At 43.1% G+C, this 23,324-nt stretch overlaps 1 protein-coding gene across 1 annotated transcript; it reads left to right on the top strand.

Annotated features, from left to right (window-relative positions):
- The first annotated feature begins 760 nt into the window (after positions 1 to 760).
- On the top strand, positions 761 to 19,696 carry BBS2 (Bardet-Biedl syndrome 2). Its single transcript, XM_041459079.1, has 17 exons — positions 761 to 972; positions 2,330 to 2,557; positions 2,945 to 3,070; positions 3,345 to 3,407; positions 5,922 to 5,999; positions 7,986 to 8,090; positions 8,938 to 9,024; positions 10,788 to 10,923; positions 12,788 to 12,927; positions 13,783 to 13,927; positions 14,503 to 14,674; positions 15,706 to 15,835; positions 16,430 to 16,561; positions 17,064 to 17,201; positions 17,649 to 17,761; positions 18,477 to 18,625; positions 19,283 to 19,696. Exons 1-17 carry the CDS (start codon positions 856 to 858, stop codon positions 19,387 to 19,389), a joined length of 2,166 nt encoding a protein of 721 aa, XP_041315013.1. The 5' UTR covers positions 761 to 855; the 3' UTR covers positions 19,390 to 19,696.
- Positions 19,697 to 23,324: the final 3,628 nt, after the last annotated feature.

Genomic DNA, 23,324 nt, shown 5'->3' on the forward strand with positions numbered 1-23,324 from the left:
GATGGGGACCAGCGTCAGTGTTTACACTGTGGCTCTGTGAGGGTTTGCCCTCTGTTTCCCTCATCTCCAACCTCCGCCCAGTGCCCCAGTGGCTGGATTCTGTAGGATCCAGTGCACAATCGCACAAAGCAGCAGGAATGATGTTTTGAGGCTGTGCTTTTGGCTTCATGGGACATTGTAACTCTGGGTTGGCTTTTACTGGCTTGGAGATCTCTCAGCTGGAGATGCTCCTGGCAAGGTGTGAGTAAGGGTGTGTGTGGCAGCCGGCAGGCAGCAAAGGGTGAGATGAGGGTACTGGGGACAGAGAGGGGACAGCCCTTGGCCACAGCTGGGTGCTGACCCTGCAGAGAAGCCGGGACTGAGTGTGGGTCTTGGAGGCCACTGCAGCTTCCCAGCAGGGCAATTGCCTCTATCCTCCTGTCCCCGGTTGCCCCCAGTACCTCCAGTTGCTCTCCCAGTTCTCCTGACCTCTTCAAAAACCTCCCCTAGATCCACACAGCCAGTTCTCCCCCGCCTCCCCTAGCTGCCTCCTGCATCCCAAACTGCCTCTCAGCTCTTTTGACCTCTGCATTTGCCTTCCCGGCCCCCTAATCCCACCCCCAGCTCTCCCAGATGCACTCTAATATCTCTAGTTGCACCCCCCACCTCCCCTATCTCTGTGAGTGCCTCCCACCTCCTCCAGACCCCTGACCTTTGCAACTGCCCCGCAGTCCTACCCCATCTCCCCCATTGCCCCCGGTCCCATGTCCCCCGGTGCCGGTGCCGGCGGATCCGCGTCCGGCGGCGGCCCCGCGGCCCGGCCAAGCCCGGCTTCCCCCGGCGTGCCCCGCCCCGCCCCGCGGCCCCTCGCCCATCATGTTGGTGCCCGTGTTCACGCTGAAGCTCAACCACAAGATCCTGCCCCGCATGGTGGCGCTGGGCCGGTACGACGGGACGCACCCCTGCCTGGCGGCCGCCACGCAAGCGGGCAAGGTAACGGGGCAGGAGCAGCCTCGGCGGCTGCGGCGCGGCCTGGCCCGGCCGAGCAGTCCCGGCGGCCGCCGCGGGAGCCGCGCTAACCCCGCCCGCTCCCCTGGCAGGGCTGAGCCGAGGCAGGAGCTGCGGGCCCGTTCCCCTCGCCCGGCGCAGACCCGCGGCCCGGCGCTCGAGCGGCGTGCGGGCCCGGGGGCGCGATGCCGGGAGCCTTCCTCTGCTGCAGCGTTAATAGCAGGTGCCGAAAGGGAGCAGTAGCAGAGGGGCCCAGAGAGGCTGTGGAGTCTCCAGCCCCGGGGAAATTCAAAAGCTGTCTAGACACGATCTGGAGTAACACGCTCTGGGGGACCCTGTTGGAGCGGGAGGTCGGACTGGGTGACTTCTGTGGCTTCTGCCAGCCTGAAGCAGTTTACAAAGCCAAGTTGCCACGGAAACACGTTTTCTAGCAGACAGCGGGATTTTTTGAAGCCATGGGTTTTGTCGTGCAGTTCTCAGAGCAGTGAGCCTTGGCACTGTTACAGACCAAGCTCTGTGCTGATAACGGGGCTGAGGTTTCTGTGGGTGATGCACAAACAGCCTGACGGGAACAGACAGCATCCTGTGTGCTCTGTTTGAGTTAAAAACATAAACAAAGCAGGATTAAGTACAACCTGACTAATAAAGCATAGGTTGAAGCATAAACCCACAGAGGCACTTAGGTTGTTAATACAGAGAGGGTTCATCTGTGATGTTTCCCAGCATTATTAATTTTATTTTGGCACCTTTAGGAACAATGTAAAACAAGGGTTTGTCTGAGGGACAAGACTGCACAGCCAGAAAGCAAACTGTTGAGCCTGTGATCCTCTGACTTGGCTCCAGGCAATTACAGTGACTGAGCATTGGTCAGTGAAAGTAAAACCATATTTATCATTCATCCTTTTTGAATTAACCATGTTCACCTACAGATGGAGGTTACAGATATGTGCCAGGTAAATTGTCTTAAATGTGTGGAATGTTTTGCAAATACTGTTACCAGCTGAAGGTAATTTGTTTAGTTTGTTATTGCTCCCTTTGGTTTCCTATTTTTGCCTTACTCTGCAGACTTGTCAGTTGTAATTTTTAGAAACAAACAAAACAAGGATATTGCAACTCCATTAGCCAGAGCAATGTTTTTCTTGCCATTTCCCTTTTTGTAGTATAGTTTAAAGAATAACTGTGAGAAATACTATTATCAGTAAAACCCCCAGCCTTTTGTCCTCATTTAGGTTGAGTGAATGCCTTTTTCCCCATCACAGTTATTATCCAAACAATAATCTTTACTGTTTGTATACAAACAGATAGATGTGTTGTATTAATAGTTGTATCTTTGTTTCTGCAGGTTTTTATTCACAATCCTCATGCCCGAGGACAGAGAGTAAACACAAACCGAATGGTGCAAAGTAACCAAGATTCAGACATTTCTCTTCTGAACATTAATCAAGGGATCACTTGTTTGACTTCGGGGGTGCTGAACCCTCAGCTGGGTTATGATTGTCTTCTGGTTGGAACACAGACTAATTTATTGGCTTACGATGTGTATAACAACTCAGATTTGTTTTACAGAGAGGCAAGTTGATTTGTCTGCTTCTTTTAAGTATCTCCATAATTTTCTGTTTCTTTGAATTGTAAAGATTACAGTTTTTACATTACTTTGTCAACTAATTATGTGTCTGTGCTCTGCATTATTCCTACTGCTATATTCAGAATGTTTTGTCTCTAGAATACCTGCAGTATTTCAAAATTAATAAATGAAAATTTACACTCACACATACAGATACACATTGCATTCATATGTCCCATCACCTAGCAAGACCAACTTAAAAAAAACCCCAAACAATAGGCATTCAGAGCTCAGCTAAACTGACAGGGATAATGTTGGAATCTCTCTTCTTCAGTTGTGTGGTCTGATGTATTATTGTTTGCTGTTTCTTTTTCCTTTAATGCATCTCTGCAGGTTTCAGATGGAGCCAATGCAATAGTTCTTGGGAAGCTGGGAGATATTTCACCTCCACTTGCTATTATTGGTGGAAACTGTGCCCTGCAGGGCTTTGATTATGAAGGAAATGACCGTTTTTGGACAGTAAGGCCATGCATAATAGTTTTGATGTTATTAGAAGATTCTTTCAATGGCACTAAATCATCTTGATTTTCTTTTACTATGATAACTATTAATTTAGTTGTTGATTGTTCTTAATTTATCTCAGGCCTTAAACTATATTTTGGCCATGTATTCAGTGCATTCAGATGTTACTTGAACACTGATTGTGTCAATTGTTCTTTTGCAGTTGAGATAATAAAAATAATCCATTTTTGACAGCTGTGACCATCACTGAGTGCTGTCCTTCTCTTTGCAGGTTACTGGAGACAACGTTCGTTCATTAGCACTGTGTGACTTTGATGATGATGGAAAAACTGAGGTTTGTAAACATTTACACATGAATTGAGCTGGTCTTGTGGTCTTGTAGTGAAATGATAATAAAAAACTTAGATTATCAGATATAACTGACTTACATCACCAGTTAAAGTTTCTCATTTTTCTTTATGCCAGGAGCAATACACTGAAATGCCTGTGATCATCAGTTGGCAAGGCATCTATTTCAGTGGTATTTCTTGAATATGCTGATGAACTGTTTTAAATTTCACAGAAACAGCTTGCAAGCTTACACATAAAAGTGAACTTTTAGAAAGCTATTCTTTTGAAGAGCTTCACTTGGTAAAATCGAGAGAAATCTGTCTTCACATCCAGCCCTTCTGTTTCCTTAGAGGGACATGGGGAAATGAAGTACTCTTTGCTTTGCTGATTTAAAATGACAATAACTTGTAACACACATCTTGCTGATAATGATGTGAGACAACAGGAAACAACTGCCATTCTGATCGTGCAGGCTAAAAGAGATTGGTGAAATTGTGAATTTGTATGGTATTCTCTTTTGGAAATGTTTCTTCATCCCAAATGAACAACTGTGCTTCTGACTATGAATCTTTAAGAAGAGTAATGGCTTTCTAGTATATATCCGATGCAAATCAATATGAAGTTAAATCATTATGCTAAAAATAGTTACTTTTGTCATTTGTCTTAAGACTTCAAACATAATTACTTGAGCTTCTTTGTTTAGTTCCTGAAAAATCCTCATTTGGAATATTCAATTGGACTATGTAATAGTGATGTGTAAAGGGCCTTGACAGTTTTCATGTGTTTTTTATAAGCACTAAACTGATACAGGCTCTGCTTGATTGGGATCTTTAGGAAGTGAAATGGTTTCAAGTTTTCAAATCAATTTCTGCACACCTCCTCTTTGTAATTTTTTAATGTGCTGAGAGGTGTTTATAGAAAGTGGAGACAGTGTCTAGGGATTCAGAAACCAGGAAACTGATCTATGGCACTAATTGCAAATGGTTTGCACTTGTGCTTTTAAGTGGGTTTTGCTATATTTTTCTGCTTGATAGAAGTTCATTCTTGGCAGTTGGTGTAATCTGGTGCTACTTTGAGCTGAGTAGAGCTGGATACAATATCTGACTAACTTGTTGGGCCAGTTACCCCAATGTGCATTTACTGAGCTGTTTTCAGGGTTCTTTTTGATCTTAATTATCTAGGTGATTTTAAAGGGTTTTTACTTATTTATTTACTTTTATTTGTGGCTTTTTTGAAACTGCCTCAGGTTTAAAACTGAAGTTCTGAGAAAATGCAAGAAGAAGCTTCCTAAATTATCACTTTGTGTCTTACCTGGTAAATGACTGTGTTAGCTTAATTTCTGTTCTTTCCACCCCAGTGAAAACAAGTTTACGTTTAAAATTTACTGATTTTAAAAACTGCATGAATATACTTTTAGTAGCTAGCAGAACTAACTTGTCACTGCCTTCCTCAGGATTTTTGGATTGATGAAGGTTACTTTCTGCCATCTGGCAGAAGACTTGTGGAGCAGTCTTTCAAATTTCGCTTTCAAATTTCTGTCCAGTGGAATGAAAATCCCTGAGGTGGATGGGGTGAATCAAACTAACAAAAAAAAAAATCTAGGCACCTCTGGAAAACACAGCATCACCAGTAATTGTTTCAGGATTGTGTGCATTTATCTGGTTGCCTTTTGCTGGTGGTTGCAACTTTGTCAAGAAATCTGTGCTTCTTAAATATGTTAATTGTTGCAAATAATTTCAATAGGTGCAGTAGACTTAGCTTGGTGTGATTTAGGTTGATGTAATCTGAAGCATCTTTACTTGGGAAGAGAAAAAGCCTTTAATATTTTTAAAAATCAAACTTTTTTATGGATTTGTATCTTTTTTGCCAAGTAAAGATGAAAGTCTCATGGGTTCCAGTGGGGAAAAGTACTACCAGGTTTTAGACTTTGATTTGTAATTCTGTTTTTCATTGATTTGATGGATGACTTTATGGACAAGGCACTGAGCAGATCTGTTCCTCAATTTGTTTCTCAGTTTACAAAAGAGAACCTGACAATTGTCATGATCTTCAGTACAAAGTTTTCCACTGGGCTCCTTTCCATTTAATGCATTTTACCTGGTGAACTAGGAAACAGGAAAAGAACTAAAATGTGGGAAATATTAAGGAGTGAGGATGCAGAAGACCCAATTCTATGCCTATTGGTATAATCATTTACATCAAGATAAAGCTGATTTTACTTCTACTTGGCAGTAGTGGCAGCCACCACTTAGGTTGGAGAAGCAGAGATGGTTGATACTTGGATTCATTTGGGTTGATTTGTTTGTTTGTCTTGGGGTTTTTTTTTTTTTTTTGTGTGTGTCTGTTTGGTTGTTCTTTTTAAATGAAGGATCTTCAGTGCAATACTTGCAACATGTCATAGATCTGTTAAAACTTCTTCATTGCTGGACTTGAAATGTTCATTTGTCCTCTGGATCCTGGTGCTTGCTTCTTTAGCTTGAATAATTATTTTTAAGGAGCACTATTTTTTTTTTTTCAGCTTCTTGTTGGCTCTGAAGATTTTGACATCCGTGTATTTAAAGAGGATGAGATTGTGGCAGAAATGTCTGAGACAGAGGTAAATTATTTCTGGCTAACGTTTATTATAGTTGCTGACAGAGCGGAAAATGTTATGTGCTCTAAAGCTTCTCTGGTTCAGATTTATTGTGTAGTTAAGTAGTTACTTAACTATTTGTCACAGTATCAATTCTGCTAGAACTGTGAAAGTTTGAGTTTAATAATGTCTTTCATTATGCAGGGGGCTTTTGCTTTGTTTATTTATAAATCTTTCACCCCACTGAGAAAAGTGACTGTTCTTGGCTGGCAGTCAGGAGCCCGTGCAAGGGTGATTAAGGTTGCTGGGCTGTGATTGAAGCTCTTAGTGTCCCCTGAGTAAAAGGATCTCTTCTGCAGTTTTTCTCAAATGTTCTTGGTGCAATCATGATGATGTAACTTGTCCCTGTGTGTATATCCAGACAGTGCATGGCAGGGTAGAAGGGGAATTCCCAGGCAAAACTGGAAGATTATGTTGCAATTGGAGTTACACACTGGCTATATAAAAAGAGCTGTGGTGACTAAAGTGAGGTATGGGGGCAGATATGTTTACAGAGGAATAGGAGTAGCTGTAGGAGTTGCTGTTTAGCTTAAGATACCCACTGATTTTGGTTTCTAGGAAGGGAGTAAAATATCCTTATCACTGCATTTAGAGGTGTTCTCAGTCTTCTCACAGCTCTTTGGGACCCAAGATAGAGTAAGGTCACAGGCCTTTGTCTTTTAACATCTGAGGCCTCCCTGCTGCCCAAGATGGGACTAAAAGGCTTAGCTAATAAACCACTTAGGAAGAGCTATAAAAGACAAAGCCAGGCACTGTTCTGGAAAAGGAGGTTGTTGCTGTCACTACAATTAGAACTGGGCCTGTAACGTGTCTTGCTCTCTGTGCAGTGGCTAGTCTGGTCATTAGATATTTCTAGTTAAAGGGTTGCCAAAGGTCTGTCACTCTCAAGTGTGATTTATTTCCAGATCCTCAGTAGAATTGTTTTAAGTTTACACCTGCAGTCATAGGAGGCCTGTTATGATTCTACTGTTCTAACATAAAAGGACACAGCTGAACTTAAACCTTTCTTTTTAGGAAGGTAAATTCAGGGAACAGTGTCTTTGTGCATTGGGTTTGGTTTGGAAGTCTTGGGTAGTTTTCATTTTCTGTGTTTAATCACTTACTCTGGTGAAGCTGAAGGTGTAAACTATTGTGATTCTTATAAACAGACAATAAATTTGGGTTTATTGTTACCTTTGAGTTTCTGACTGTTGCTGTCAGAAGGAAGTCTCCTATGCTACATTGTACAGAAGACCAGACAGATGATTGCAATTGTTCCTCCTGACATTAAAATGTCTAGTCAGTGTGTGGAAAAACCTGCATTTCCAAGCCCTGAGAACCTTAGCTCAGTGAGGAATGGGTTTTAAAAGGAGTGAGAATCAGGCCAAGTTATGACTCTCAGGTCTTTCTCCAGAGTTTATTCAGGTGGGACCCTTAGCCTGGTGTTCCATCTGTGTTCCAAAGAAGTCCAGCTGTGGCAGTTTTTAACAGATAAAAATCTTACTAGTACGGGGCAAAGATTTTCTACCAGTAATATCTCCGGGGCTTTTCTAACCCAGGCAAGTTGAACCTTTGGATCATCAGCTCCTTAAGCTTAAGGAACATTGTGTGTAGTTTCTCAGTGTGAGTGTGTTAGCACTGATGACCACAGGAATCCTATGAGCAGTTGTTTTGCTGCCTGTGGTAGGAAATAGTTGGTCAAAGTACACAGTTTGAGGGCAGTTCTGCAATCCCTGCTGAAGTGTGTCCTAACACTGGCAATATAGCTTGTGTGAGGAAATCCTACAAGGCCTTCAGTGATTTCAGACTGGTTCCTAAACGTAATTGCCTCAGTATTCAATACTTCCTGCAACAGTCTTACCACTTAAGAAATGTAGGACTCATATGGCAGATGTATAGCCTGTTCCCTGTTAGTTGAAGCTGCACAAGTTCTCACTCCTGTGTCCTGTGTCTCCCTCCTTTCCCCTCCAGACAATCACTGCCCTCAGCCCCATGTATGGCAGTCGCTTTGGCTACGCTCTTGCCAATGGCACCGTCGGGGTTTACAACAAGGCAGCGCGCTACTGGAGGATTAAGGTTAGTCCATTGTTGGGGTACCATCACTGGAAGCTTGAAGGCTGCCTGGAGACTTGGTATCTAATTTCAGGTCATTCTGATGTTACCCTTCAGTGAACTTTGCTGAGCAGAGAACTTAATGTAATTTTGTTCTTACAAAATCTACCTGGTTTTATAGGTTCATATAAAATACCAGGTCAGTTCCTGCAGTACTTTTGGGCTGTTGGTGGTGGTTTAAACAACAGGGATACAACCATACAACTAGGGATTCTTCAACTTAACAAGAGACATTTGAGGTCATGTTAGAAAATATCCCCTGGTTGAATCAATAAACTTTTTCAGAAGCTGAAATCTTGCATTGTCTATTTCAAGGTCGATTTTTCTCATCAATAGCAATTTCCTACTCCAGCAAATCAGTTTGACAAGATCCTTTCCTGATGCTCATTTTAATATTCTTAATATAACACAGAACAGTATATTTAGTAGCAATAAGAAGATTCCTCAAGAAGTGGCAGGAAGAGGCTCATGGTTTTCCTCAGTAGTCTAATTTTATGACCATGTTGAGGCCCTGATACTTTTTTCCTAGATGATTTGGTTTTTTATGCTTCATTTATGTGAGTTCTAATCATCTGCTTGGATGGAAATGTATTTAAAGGGGCTATCAGGTCCTTTAAAAGCAATGCACTAGATTAGTAGTGCAAGGGCTAAGATGTCACATATGTGATGCTCAAACTTTCTGTTAAGAGGCATAGTTGTAGTCCTTTCTGTACTCTCTCTAGTGTGATAGTCCAGTGTTTTGCAAGTGGCAAGCATGTGAAGTTTAGAGAGCATACTCAAGCTTAATTTGTTCTTTCTTTTCTGCCCTCAGTCAAAAAACCAAGCAATGAGCATACATGCGTTTGACCTGAACTCTGATGGAGTGTGTGAGTTGATCACTGGCTGGTCTAACGGGAAGGTGAGTTTATACAGGGGGAAAATGAGGAGCTGTGGATATGGGGGCTGTGTTTGAACAAGGCTGTTAAATTATCTGATGGATAACAACCAAAAATGAAAAAGACTTAGAAACCTGAGCACTGCAGATCTATTGCAATAAACCTAGTTTGGCTTGTGAGTCTTGTGCCAAATGCAAGATCAGAGGAAAGCTGCTTCCCCTGCTTAGCTCAGAGTCAATTGCTAAGGTGTGGCAGGTTCTTTCCATAGCAGCAGAGATCATATGCCACATCCTAGAGTTCTTGAGTGTCTCTATTCAGGTGTGTCTTGAGGACACGTGAATAATCCTCTGCAGTGTGTTCTGAGTGTTCCCAAACTACAGGGAAGACAAAGCAGTTATGTATCAGGAGAGGAGCGTCAGTCTTGACTGTGGCAGGATTAATCAAGCATTACTTCATTTTATGTAGAGGCATTCTATACAGCTCAGTTTTAGTCTTTTAAGCCTGTTCCTTGGTATTCCCCTTTGCCAGAGATGACTGTTTTAACTGCCACATCTCTCCTGGATGCAGCTTGCCAGGTTTTTCTGTAAAGCTGTGCTTTTTTCTTCACACCTCTTATTACTGTCATTAGCCTGCGGCACTTTAATAACTTCATATCAAGCTGGCAGTCCGGAGCCCAGATGTGTTGTAACTTACATTGGATTAGATGTGTAACATTGTTAAAGAGAGAACTGTGGTGGTGAAACAGCAGGCCAGGGGCCTTACAAACTGAATCCTGACTCCAGCCCCCGTGAGAAAGCTGACAGCTCTTCATGAGAACAGAGTCCTACAGCAGTGAAAAACAACTTGTTTTCCTTGAGAAAGAACTCTAGGACTGTGGAAAACAACCTGCTTTCCCTGAGAAGGAACTCTAGGACTGTGAAAAACTCTAGCCACCTGTATAAACGTTTTTACACTGTTAGGCAGGAAAATGAAAACTATATGTCACAAACAACTTATTCTGCACGTACACACCAGTGGATTGAGTGACCAATCAATACAGAGTAACAGCTTGTTACTGCCCAGTTGGGGCTAGACAGGGGATGTTCTTTAAAAACTCAATCTAAAAAGATGCATGATTAAACCGGGATCTTTCCTCTTTGCTCCATAAATGTGTGCCCTGCATCTTTCTTTACCGAGCTCCACAGCAACAGAAAACCTCTACTTGCTTTGCTCCTGTTCTTGTCCACTGGTAGTCTCTACCCAACTTGTTGGTCTGAAACAGTCCATAACTCCTAGAAAGAGTAATGCTGTGACCTGTGCTTTGGAAATTACACAGTGCATGGAACTGAGCCCACCTCACCCTTGTTATCGAATGAAAGATAATTGAAGGTTGTGGTATTTGTGTATAAAAATAATTCACCACACAAGGGCTGCACTTGAGAGGAGATGTTGTAAATACTGCATTAAAGTTATTTCTGGTTTAGTCCCATCACTGCTGCATCATATGTGCATAAGCTTTCCAGTGCAGACTTGCAGTTCCTTCTATTTCCTTCCTTTTTTAGTTTTGTAACTTAGGGAAGCATTTCTGCAGAGAAGTTCCTTCTAGCTCATTCTAGAGTCTGCCTAGAGGTCATTTCTTGCTAGTACTTTTTTCATGTGTGGTATTTGGATGAGCAGAGCTGCAACTTCCCCTGCAGTTCTGTGAGCAAAGCTGGCTTTCAGTTAACAGCTCAGAGTATGGCATGACACGTGTTTTGGACTTGGCTTTTCTCTTCATGCTGAGGCTTGGAACTTTTTGTTTTTCCAGGTTGATGCACGCAGTGACCGGACTGGGGAGGTCATCTTTAAGGACAACTTTGCTTCCTCGATTGCAGGACTAGTGGAGGGGGATTACAGAATGGATGGGAGCACCCAGTTAATCTGCTGCTCAATTGATGGTGAAGGTAAAAGCATTGTTGATGATATTAATGTAATACACAGCAATATCAGACACATCACATCATCTCAGATAAGCTAAACATTGTTTTGGTTCCAACGTTTTGTGTGCCAAATTCCCTTTGCTTTATGTGCAGTTAAGGGAATTTTGGGTTATGCTGTCTGCAAACAGGATTTTGAATATTGCCTTTTCTGTGAGAATCAGCATGTGTTTCATTATGATCCAAGAAACCATCAAAATTCGTTTGTCTAATGGAAGAAACCCCATCCTAATGCAAAGATAATGATATTCAGTACAGACTCTGGTTCTTCAGGCTACATTATAATAGATGTATGTATAGGAAATCTTTTTTCTATGTTTTAATTCTTTGGCTGCTTTACAGTAGGTAAAGGTGTTTAAAGAACTAAGGGTGTGTGTGTTTTGGTTTTCTTCTGCAGATGAAGAGTTTTTATATTAGAAATTTTAGATGTTAACAGCGCTTTGTTTCCTGGAAAATGCTATCCTGAGACTGGAGAAGTGGTGGATTTATCCCACCATGCATTCAAGAAGTTAGACCTCGTTATTGTGAGTGGAAATAAATATGATCACAGATGATTTAAATAAGCTCAGTATGAATTTACAGGGATGGCTCCAGGAAAGACACTGGTGTGATTATCCGACTCCTTGGCGTCAGTGGCCTGAGACAAGCAGGTCTGGCACAACCCATTTGAAACAAAAGCCTGTCCTTGTTAAATAGCAGTGTGTTTTGCTGACTGTCTTAATCACAGGCTGTGGGGATTTGCTGCACTTGGGCTTCAGCCTATAAACCTTTTTCCCAAGCTTGTAGAAGGGGAGCATTGTAAGCAGTTCTGGAGAACCTTGTCCTACAGAGTTGTGTAGGTTGGTATCACTGAACATGATCATCCTTTTCTGGTGGGTCCATTGTAGACAAGCCTTGCACGACAGGGATCCCTTCAGGCCTTAGTAATTAGTGTGGCTGGGGTTATATAGACAGTGTTATTAGAGTTCTGTTTGGGACCAGCATCCTTTCACATGAGGTGTTCTCCTGTGTTGCAGTGGTTTTTGTCTTGCTCTCATTTTAAATGAATGATTCACTCAGAAATAATAAAGTGTGTCCTTTCATTGGGGGGCAGTGTGCAAGCTGAATGATTTCAAGTTCCTCTAGGCAGCAGCCATTTGCAGTCAGGCAGAATATTCTTCCCAGGTAAAAGATTTTTGTCCCTGGCTTTCATTGCCAGAGCTGCAGTCAGGATACACAGCCTTAGAGGAAAATGAAAGTTGTCTCATCACCTGTTCAGGTCCTCTGTCTCCACTGACAGTTAGAGGTATTTCCTTAACTCTGTGCTCCACTGGGCTACTGGGAAACAAATCTTACCCCTTGAAGTGAAGTATCCCTTGATTTGGGGAAAAGCTAATGTCGGTAAATCTTGTTTACTGGCTGATTAAGAGTGACTTACAGCCACTTCCAGACAGCAGCAACTCCTCTGAACAGCTCTAGAAATCCAGGTACACATTTTATTAATTTTGCATAATTGTAAACTTGCCTAAGCACCTTAAAGAGTGATTGCAGTGGGAATCCTCTTGCAAAAGGACTGGGTGCTGCACTTGTCTGGTCAGGTGAGTACAGCTTAAAGACAGGTTGGAAATTCACCTTTTTTTTTTTTTTAATTTAAATATGCAGTTCTCTTGCCTCAGTCACCAAGAAAGTGAGAGAGTGTGGGTCTAAATCAATGCTCAAGTTTTCAGCTAAATAGTACTAGCTGAAGACTAGAACTGTAGAGGTGGTACAAGGGAGTCATGTAACAGAAACTGAAGTTCTGGGCAGGCTATTAAGTCTTTGCTGAAATGGGCTATGTTTTGTTTTTGTACAGTCCGAGGCTATCTGCCAGGAGGTGAGGAAATGAAAGGGAACCTAATGGACACAAATGCTGAGCAGGATCTTATCCGAGAACTTAGTCAAAAGAAACAAAATCTGCTGCTGGAATTGAAAAATTATGAGGAAAATGCAAAGGTACTGCTTAAATAATGTGTAGGGCCAAAACACACCTTCGTGTTGGTGTAAATCCAGAGTAATCTGGGAAGCGTGGGGCAGTCCAGACAAGTCAGAGCTGTAGATTGTCAGGATGCAGTGAGATTGTCTGCTGGGGGCTCCTGCCTCTGCATTTGGCTTGCTCCCTGTGCAAGTTCAGAACTTGCTTTTTGTATTTTAATAATGCTTTCTTTGCTTCTTCCTCTTGTCAGAGCCGTTGTGCTTAGAACTGGATTCCCTTCAGCCTTGTGCTTTAGCTTATGACTGAAAATTGTAGTTTTCAGTCCATAAGCCATCTTGGGAGTCAGAGGGGATTGTGTGAGAGGATCAGGGAGCGCTGCCAGGATGTAGGAATCACACTTGTGGCTTGATGGTGAATGTTTCAAAAAACAGTCTGAAGAAAGAGCAAACTCACCTTTGAACAGCAAATGACCACTATGGCAGAAGCTTGGAATTCTGTAAGATTGTGTTTTAAATTGACGTATCTGAAGTGTTTCTTGAGTAAAGATGAACAGCAAATGACCACTATGGCAGAAGCTTGGAATTCTGTAAGATTGTGTTAAAATTGACGTATGTGAAGTGTTTTTTGAGTAAAGGTTTGCATACAGAACTGAGGTCCATCCATAGTGAAGCACTCAAACATATTGTAGCCCAAGTGTCCACAGCTCCATGCCTAATCCAGCCACCACTCAGAGCTAGTTGGAAGTGTCTGGGAATTGCTGTAATACAACCTTCTTCTGAAAGAAAATAGAACTGACTTTTGTATATGTTTTCTAGGTTTTTTGAATGAAAATCTTGAAATTCTGATACTGATGGGTGGTATGTGTTTTGTAACAGGCTGAGCTGACCACTCACTTGAAGGAAGGTGATGGGCAGAGAGGTCTGATTCCAGCAAACACCCAACTCCAGACAACCCTCTCAGTTAATCTGGGCTCTGACAGCCAGTCTGCCCATGTGGAGCTGTGTATTTCCACCACAAATGGTGAGTGGTAACCTGCAACCATTGATATTCACTTCATGTAAAATCATGCAAATTTTTAGTTATATTTAGCTGGTGATTTGAATGTCTCCCCTTTATTGTCTGTAATGTCCCTTTTGTGGTTTCTTTCCTTTCACAGAGTTTTGAATCAAGCTTTGTTCCTTGGATGGGTCTTAGGGGAGAGGAGTTTGATGGAATTTGTTTCTTATTATGTGTTATTTTCTGAGGCAATTAACATTTAACTTGGATGAAACCAGCCTTAGTGATCCCTGCAGCACTTCTTGTGTTGACTGTAAACACCAACCCACAGCTGCATTAGTGAGGGTGTTGCATGAATGCAGTTGGATCTCAGCTGGCTTTGCATGCAAAACTGGAATTACCCCAAGAGAGCAAATTCACCTTGCACCAGGCATGCTGAGGAGGCAGTCAAGTCCAGATAGTCCTGGTCACCTGGGGTATTTTAACAATTCAGAGGAGTGATGTAAGGAGTCAAACATGCTTAATTCTGAAAACAGTGATGGTTTGTTGCCAGAGGACAGCTTTTAATTTGGGAACTGCTTTTTCTTCCTGTTGCTAAGACACAATCATCCGTGCTGTGCTGATCTTTGCTGAGGGCATATTTGAAGGAGAGAGCCATGTGGTCCACCCCAGTCTCCAGAACCTCTCAGGCTGTGTTCGTGTTCCCCTTACTCCACCCAAAGATGTCCCTGTGGATTTGCACATCAAAGCCTTTGTGGGTTACCGAAACAGGTGAGTTTTGTGGTGTGATCTCTGCTGGTCTCCAGAACTGTGGGAGCAGGAAACAGCAATAATATGGTTTCATGCTTGTCCCATGGGAAGTGCACCGTTAATTCCTGGGTGCGCTATTTCTCTGTCTTTATGAAAGGAGAGCTGGGATGTTTTCTTAAAAACATGGGTGCACCTGTGGCACTGAGTTCTTTTCCAGATAAAGTCTAAATGCCCTGGAATCACTGTGATCTGTTATGTTCTGGTTCTGCTTTTAGGGAAGGAATGCACATTTTTCCAGGAGATGTCTTATTATGGGTGTGTGGAGGGAATCAGCAGATGCAGAGACTCTATCCTGTCATCCCTTAGGGGCTGGGCCCTGGATTGTGGCTGCCCTGGATGGAGTACTTGAGCAAGCCTGGAGACACAGCTTTGTCTCTCAAGCTGTAAAGTAACCCTGAACCCATTTGGCTTCAGGGCAAATAGAAACACTTGCTTGATTTCAAGACAACATTTTTCCAGTCTGCCATAGAAATCTCTCCATAGAAAATAAAATGTCGCTTCATAGACCCTTGAAAACAGCTTTCTTCATGCTCACATCTGTCAGAGTGTCGGTGCCTGAGGAGGCAGCATTCTTTCCCTGAATAGGGAGGCGTATTTTGAGAGATAGCCACCCACTGCAGAAAGACTGTATGGGACTGAATTCTCTTTCTGTTTTCTCTATTTGCCTTTGTTATTGCTTTTAATAAGATTTCACTGACCTTGTAAAGAAAATACCCAATCATGTAGTAAAATTGTAAAAGTATTAGCCTAGAGAGTATACTTCAGTGGAAGGATTATTGAAAATTACACCAAAGGAGAGGAATCATATAACCTCGTGATAAGTCTGGAATTTCCAAGTTTCAGTGTTTCTTCTGGGGAAGCAGTAAGCAGCTGATTATGTAACTGAAATCTGTGGCTGTCAGTCCCCAGCTAAAAAAGAACCAGGAACCATTGCAATAGGTGAATCCCTGCTATGTTATTAATTCTCTGTTTTTCTGTTGGGTTGCTTCCAGCACACAGTTCCATGTATTTGAGTTGACAAGACAGCTTCCCCGCTTTTCCATGTATGCCCTGAGCAGCCCAGACTCGGCCACAGAGCCCCTGAGCTTTGTCAACTGTACCATGAATGAGAGGCCACAAAGGGTGAGTTTCTTCTCTTCTTCCTGGTTTCAAGTCTTGCATAGGTGGAGGGTTTGGAATCAGCTTGAGATTCCCAATAGAAAGGAGAAATCATGCAGTGAACTGCACTACTGGCCTTTGGAGTCTGTGTGTTTCAAGTCAACCCTGCTTTTTTCTGTCTTTAAAAGATGACTCAGTTGAGACACTCCAAGCATCAGGAATTCCTGCAGGAACTAAAGGCCTGAGATCAGATGGTGTTTCAGATATTATCTTGTTTGCTGTCTTGCTCCTGCTGATAGCAGGAGACCTGTAGTGAGGGTTGAATTTTGTAAATGAGCAGAGAGCAAGAAAAAGGTGGCATGGTGCTCAGGTAGTGGCTCAATTTCATAGCAGTCTCTGATTGTTGGGTTTGATTATTTTCGGAATATTCAGCTTTAGTGCAAGGATTCAATTGTCCTCATTCTAAGAAGTTCATGACATGGGGTTATGGGATGAAATTTAGTAAATGAAATTTCCGGAACAGAGTGTTCTGGTGCACATTATGTGCAGGGGCATTGTGTGGTTCTGCAGGCTTTACACACAAGGGATGGCTGATGCTCTTAACTTTATTTTTGCAAGATCATTATGTGGCTGAATCAGAGCTTCTTGCTGCCAGAGGATGCAGAGTTTCAGAGTGCTCCCTTTCGGGTTTGCTTCACTTCCCTTCGTAATGCAGGTCAGCTCTGCATCAAAATCAAGCCTGGTGGAGAGGTGAGTACCTCCCTGGACAAGGGGAACAGCCCTTCAGTGATACTCCAGTAAAACCAGTATACCCATAGAGGCAGTAAAAGTGAAGGATGACTAAACAGGCAGAGAAAGTACTCATGCTTTTGGAAACTTCTGTGTCTGTTTACTGTCAGTGGGTAAAATTCCAGGGCCTGTTAGTGAAGTAAACTGCTTAACCTGCAGATCTATAGGAAGGAGAGAAATTATTTCCTCATGGAATGGTTTCAGGAAGTCATAGTGTGGGGCACAAAGGCTGCCTGTAACTTCTGCCTGTAGCTGGTCCTGTGTGCACAGATGCCTCTCTATCCCAAACCTGAATAAAAGCCCCTTTGAAATCAGTGTGTTCTTGTTTACTGAAATGCCAATGCCCTCTTGATGAAATGACCTGCTTCGAGCCTGGGTAACTGTTGGAGAGGCAATACTGCTGGGCAGTTTCAGATGTTCTGGCATGGAAGAGTGCTAAAGTGCTTTCTTTCCTTTCTGACAGATTTCCATCAACACAGATGATATTGATCTAGCTGGTGACATTATCCAGTCAATGGCCTCTTTCCTGGCCATTGAAGATTTGCAGGTGGAAGCAGATTTTCCTGCATATTTTGAGGAGCTACGGAAAGTGTTGGTGAAGGTGAGGAGGCTTACTGCATTTCTGAGTCCAGATAAGCAGATAAGCAGTCACTGGGCTTTTTTATGAGAGGATCTCTAAACTATTTTATCTTTTTTGTGGAAATCAGCCCACAATGGCTTGCTGTATATTCTGTGGGACACTCGACTTTCTGTCTGTTTTTGTTCTGTAGAACAGGCCCTTAGTCCCATCAGTTGGTTGTTTAGGATAAAGTAAATATGTTGTCTGGGAGACTGAGCTCTGGTTTTGGGTCAGCATGTGAGATGTGTATCTCAGTCTGCTCACCATTTCTGGGGGCAGTGGGGAGTGAGAGGAAAGAGAACAGTGTCAGGGATACTGGTTGGTTAGGTTGGGATGTTATTTCCTATTGCACTGGGCAGAGGTTTAGCTTGAACCCTGTGTGTCCAGGGTGCCAAGGAGCCTTGCTCATGCCTTGTTTGCCTTGGACAGGTGGATGAGCATCACGCAGTGAATCAGAGGCTCACTGCTGACATGGCTGAACACTCCAACCTCATCCGCAGCATGCTGGTTCAGGCAGAAGATGCCCGGCTCCTGGGAGACATGTGAGCAGTTGTTTCCTGGTTTGTGTGTTTGGGGTTTAGAATGGCCAGTATTTGCTTTTCAGGAAGAAAAGGGCACAGGAAAACGTTGGTGTGATACAAGAGTTGCCTAGTTACAATTTTTTATGTAGAATTGTACCTTCGATGGTCTCACCACGAGCTCTCCTTGAACCTTGTCATGTTCTTTAGGTAGGAAATTAGGGGAACGCAAGAGGGCAAGGGTAGGGGCTTAGTGTATAGCAGCTGAGGTGAATCTACTTCAAGATGGTGAGATATGTTAGAAAGGATATATTAAGGGAAGAAAGCAGGAAAAGCTATCTGTGGTGTGTGAAATTTTGAGAACACCAGGAAAGAAACTTTAGGTGTCAGGTTTTCACTCTGATTTGCTGTTTTCTGCTAATTTCAAGCTTTACTCTGAAGAGCAGCAGTAAAGAGGCCCAAGCTACTGCAGGGCAGTAGTACTTTCACTGGGGAAAGTGGTGCCTCCACTTTGTCTTGCTGGATAAAGTAACTGCAAAAATAGGCTGTTCAGGTTTTTTTTTGTAAAATAATGAGTATAACCAGCATGTCTAGACAAGTCTGTTGTCTTGTAGCTGGCAGACATGCAGGTGACCATGGTAGCCAACACAACCATGTATTGCTACACCTTTATATTGACAAACCAGGAATGACTTTCTTGTCCTCAGAGATGCAAATAACTGGAATGATTGTTCCCCAGGAAAAACATGAAGACGCGGTACAGCGAGCTGTATGACCTGAACAGAGATTTAATAAATCAATACAAAATTCGTTGCAACAATCACACAGAGCTGCTGAATAACCTGAAAGCTGTGAATCAGGCAATCCAAAGGGCTGGGCAGTTACGTGGTAAGTCTGTGTTTTTGAAAGCAGTGGGGAGTCTCAGATCCTCAGAGAGGCACAGAAGATGTGTCCTGTGTCACCTGGGTTAGTTAAGTGACTTCAGGCTTTTTGACCTGAAACTCAGTTAGTGGAAGTATCTTTCATTCTTTAGTCAGAGCCAATTATGTGTGACAGTCAACTGTGAGTGTCCTGTATAATCTGGGATCACAATTTTATAAAGAACAATTTGAAATAATTTTCAGATTTCTGAATGAGGCAGAAATTGATAGTTTTGTTGAACATACTACTTTAAAAATGTTTTTAGAATTACTTCAGTTTTTAGTTTATAATTCTGCTTTTAAAAAAAGCAACTACTAACTTAAGCAGGACTGTTTTATCTGCATTATTAGTCCTGTAGGTCTTTGGGGAGGGAGGTACTTTTTTCTATGTTTATAGCATTCCCCTTCCAACAAATTCTCATAAAACAGAGCTTCAGGGGATTCTTCTTTAAAGAAAGGATTTTATTTATGTACTAGGAAAAAGGTGGTGATTCATCATGTATTTAAAAAGCATTTGAAAGAAACCCCAAAATTTTCAGCCTGGATCAAATAAGTATTTCTACCAGTTTCTTACTCTGTAACTGACTTTTATTCCCTTTCTTTTCTTTTTTTTTCCTCCTTGCAGTTGGCAAACCTAAAACACAAGTGATCAGTGCTTGTCGAGATGCAATAAGAAGCAACAACTTCAACACACTGTTCAGGATAATGCGTGTGGGAACAGCTTCTTCTTAGGGAGAGGAGCATCAGGTGTGCAGAGGCAGTGATTCCATGCACTGAGCAGATAATGGGTGACAAGCAGTCAATTCAGACCCCTACTCCACTGTAGGGTGAAGTAATTACAGTGGTAGTGCTGTAGTTAAGCTGTCAGGTGAGAAATATTACACAGACCAAAACTCCATGAAGAGAGCATCAGAGTTTAAGTCCACATGTGGTATTTATGCAAGACAGAAGTTCAAACACTTATTTTTTATTACAGTAACTTATTTATGTATTTAAATATATTTTGTAGTTAAAGCATTGGTCTTTTCCATTAAAACATAGACTGGCTTGGCTGATTTTGTTCTGATTTAGTTGGGGAGATGCATACTGCTAAATTTATATGTTGAAAAAACCCAACCCAAACAACTTCTCTGATTTCTGCTGCATAGTTGATTTACACTTGAACTTCCTGTGCTGGAGAGTCCGGGGTTTCACGCAGGGGTGTGTGGCTCTTAAGCCAGAAGATCTTTGACAGGTATCCAGTTCCATGATTTGTGCAGGTAGGAAGTGGTCTGTTTCATATCCAGCACTCTCCCCACACCTGGACTGCAGAAAGTTTTGCTTCCAGCTACTGGTTCTGTGCTACTACTGGAAAAACTGCAGATACTGAGGTGGGCAAGGGTGCATTTCAGGAATAACAAAAACAAACTATACACCCAAGCTTGGTGCATAGTCATGAAGAGCTGGTAGTACTTAATGGGATCAAAAGAAGGTATTGGAAAATTACTTGGCTCCTGGCTCAAACCTGTTTAGTTGTGTGATCTCTTAGAATTGGATTAAAATATTACAGTAAGGCTCTATCTCAGATCTAAAGGTATTTTAGAACCTTTGCCAAAGCAAATTTCTTTTGGAAGCTAAAAATAACCTGCACAGGATGGAGGTTGGGCCTCAGTGCTCCTGCATCAGCATCACCCTTTCCACCATACGATGGTGTTAGCGACGTGGGCAGGGAGGAGTTGGCCCATATCCAGGTTCTTGGGTGGCTTCTTGGGGCTGTCAGAAGGAGTCATGGCCTCTAACTGGTCTCTCTTACAAGCCACTTCTGAATTAAAACCAGCAACCCACCCTTTGTTACAGAGCAACTGGTGAGCATGGTGTGACCAGTTGAATGGGGAATGTAATTCTCACAACATGTTTTATTCCCAAAACTGCCCCTTGCCACTGCTTTGGCCCCTTCCATATGGAGAACTGTTTTGCTGAAAGCACAGCCCTGTGTCAATCAGAATCTGCAGCAGGGCTCCTTTGAATCCTTTCAAGAAACTGGTTAGTCAAATCCAGCTGCTTGGTAGAAGGGTGGTGAGCCACCCATGCTGTTCTAAGCAAGTGAGCTCAGACTTGATTATGGAACAGTCTCCTGGCATAAGTGCTGGGCTTTCTGCCACTTGCTGTACCTGTTCCCACTGCTTCAAGCTCTTGTTCTTTATGTTCAAAATCCTAATGCTTGCTTGCTTAAATTTATGTAATCCATTTAATGATAAGAGAGCAAGAGAGCGGCTGTGATCAGAAAGCAGCTTTCCCATCAGTCTGATTTTCAGGACTACACACCAGGCACTACCATTCCCAGCGCTGGTCTGCTCCTGGCAGTGAGGTCAGTCCTTCACTCGCTGTCCAGACCTTTGGTAAGGCTGATTTCCCCTATCAGGTTTCTGACAACAAATCTGTAATTTATTTTCCTGAAAAAACAACTTTTACCTTTGCCAAATGAAAAATGCACGTACTTTGCAAGTGGCTGCACCTAACTGTAAATACAGACTGGTATCCAGCAAGAGCATCTATAGAGAAAGCTCCCATTGCTGGCACTGTATAAATGAAGGCCCCTCTTCCTCCAGTAGCTCATGTCATTTGAAATTTTAGTGAGTGAAGTCTTTCCTCTACCTGCAGCACCAGTCATGCCTGGGGCTGCCTGTGGCTTTAGGACCTAACAAGAAGGGTGGGAGAGCAGAGACGTTAATTTTTAAACCTTTGAAAGCCAACTGCAAATTTGGCTTCTTAAATTACTTCATCTGAGTCACCAGAGGAAGAAGGGTGGTTCCTTGTGTGATCAGGTAGATAGGGGCTTGCTCAAGCAGAGGCTGGTATGCCCTCTAGTGTAATACTTATTATTGAAAAGCAGCAAGCTCTAAAGAGTCTGACTTCTTCCCAATCTCCTGGAAGGATGTTCCAAGATCTACCAAGCACATTGTTAGGCTCACAATGCAGTCGAAGAAGTAAACTTGCTTTGTTATTAATTTCCTCCCAACTTCGCCTAGCAGACTATGCTGTGAATAGCTGTGGTGTCTGTTACTTTTGTTCTAAACTACTCAAATAATTTTGGTTTTTTTTTTTCTTTGAAACCTCCATTACTTGTCTCTTTCTAGGGGAGAGCTGAGAATAAGAACTTGTTTCTATAAGAACTTCCCAGGAAGTTTTCTTCCCAGGAAGAGCTGCTGTCCCAATAGGCAGAAAAGTACCTCAGAAACCATGATGCAAAGGGTTCTGTCCTCACTTCAGGATTTGTTTCTAGCTTCATCCCTTTGTAAGTGGCAAAGGAAGATTAAAACCAAGAAAGAGAGTTTTGGCAGCACACAGAGATGCTGGCTTCGGGAAATGAGTCAGAATATGAACAAGATCTTGCAACAGCAGCTTGGGGCAACCACCTCCCAGCCATCCTTCCTGCACAACAGAGCATGAGAGAGTAGCTAGAATTGAGCAGCTGCTGCTCATGTGGGATGGAACTGACACTGGAGCTAGAGAGTCCTACACAGCACTCTCTAACAGCAGTGTTGGCCCCTTGCTCTGGCTCCTGTGGGGGCTGAGATACCTTTCCCTTTGGAAGCAGTGGCAGGGGTTCCTGCTACCTGCCTCAGGGATTCCTTTTTTGAACTTTGTGTATTGGGATTGAAGCTGAAGGTTGTTGCTGCTGTATCTTCATGCAGACATGGCCACAGGACATCCCACCTGCTCAGAAAAGGGTGCAGAGTACTCATGTCAACAGTGAGCCTTGCTTTGAGTTTACTGCTCTTGTACTGCCAGCTGTGGTCTTACACCACTGTGGTGGCCTCCAGCAACAGGCCTGGAATGGGAGAAGGAGCAGACTTCAATCCAAAGCTTCTCCTGACTCCCTACCCAAGAGAGTCAGGAGCAATGAAACATGCACACTCCCCAGATTACAGCAAGCCCATGGCCTGCACTGTCTGGCTTGCATCAGCTGCAAAAACACCTGTCTGTCTGTGACAAAAAAAGGTTTCAGGCAAGCAGGTGCAGAGCAGGGCCGAGCCTCCAGCAGTGTGTTCTGCACTCCGGCTGTCTCCTGAAGCATTGGTACAGCTCTGCTGCACCTCTTGGGCTGGACACCTCAGAGGTGAGTCTGGCAGTCCTGCTTGCAGTGAATGCGAGGCAGGTGCACAGTATTGAAAATGTGCAGGGAGGTGTTGCACCAAGGTCACACTCACTGCCTTTCTTGCAGTGTTTACCACAGGACTTGGCTGGCTGCTGCTTCAAAACATCTGATCTCCAGTGACAGCCATGTTAAAACCCAGGACATAACAAAAAGGACATAAGGCCATGCTGTTTGGTAACCTCCCTATTTCCTGTAGACACCAAGCCAGTAAAAGGTAAGTTGCCTCATTCCTGCTTCCAGTCTCTTGCTCCTGTTTTGAGGCTGGAGCTCAGAGCTGTCTGCACACCCACCCAAGGAGAGTGCGCAGGAGCGGGTTTCTTCTTGGCTGTTTAGCTTGTAAATTCTTTGGAAAAAGGGCAGAATCTAGATCTGTCTGCACAGCATTTAGCATAATAAAGTCCTGCTCCTTGTTATGGTGCCAAGTCCTTCCCAATGCCTTTATAGCCTCACTGTCTTCCTTCCCAACTCCACAGAGTTGTGCAGCTGGAAAAACCTCATATTTCCCTTGGCGGCTCCTTTATTTCTGTCT

The sequence above is a fragment of the Pyrgilauda ruficollis genome, unplaced genomic scaffold, assembly GCF_017590135.1.
Source record: "Pyrgilauda ruficollis isolate IOZ18807 unplaced genomic scaffold, ASM1759013v1 scaffold13, whole genome shotgun sequence".
Taxonomy (NCBI): domain Eukaryota; kingdom Metazoa; phylum Chordata; class Aves; order Passeriformes; family Passeridae; genus Pyrgilauda; species Pyrgilauda ruficollis.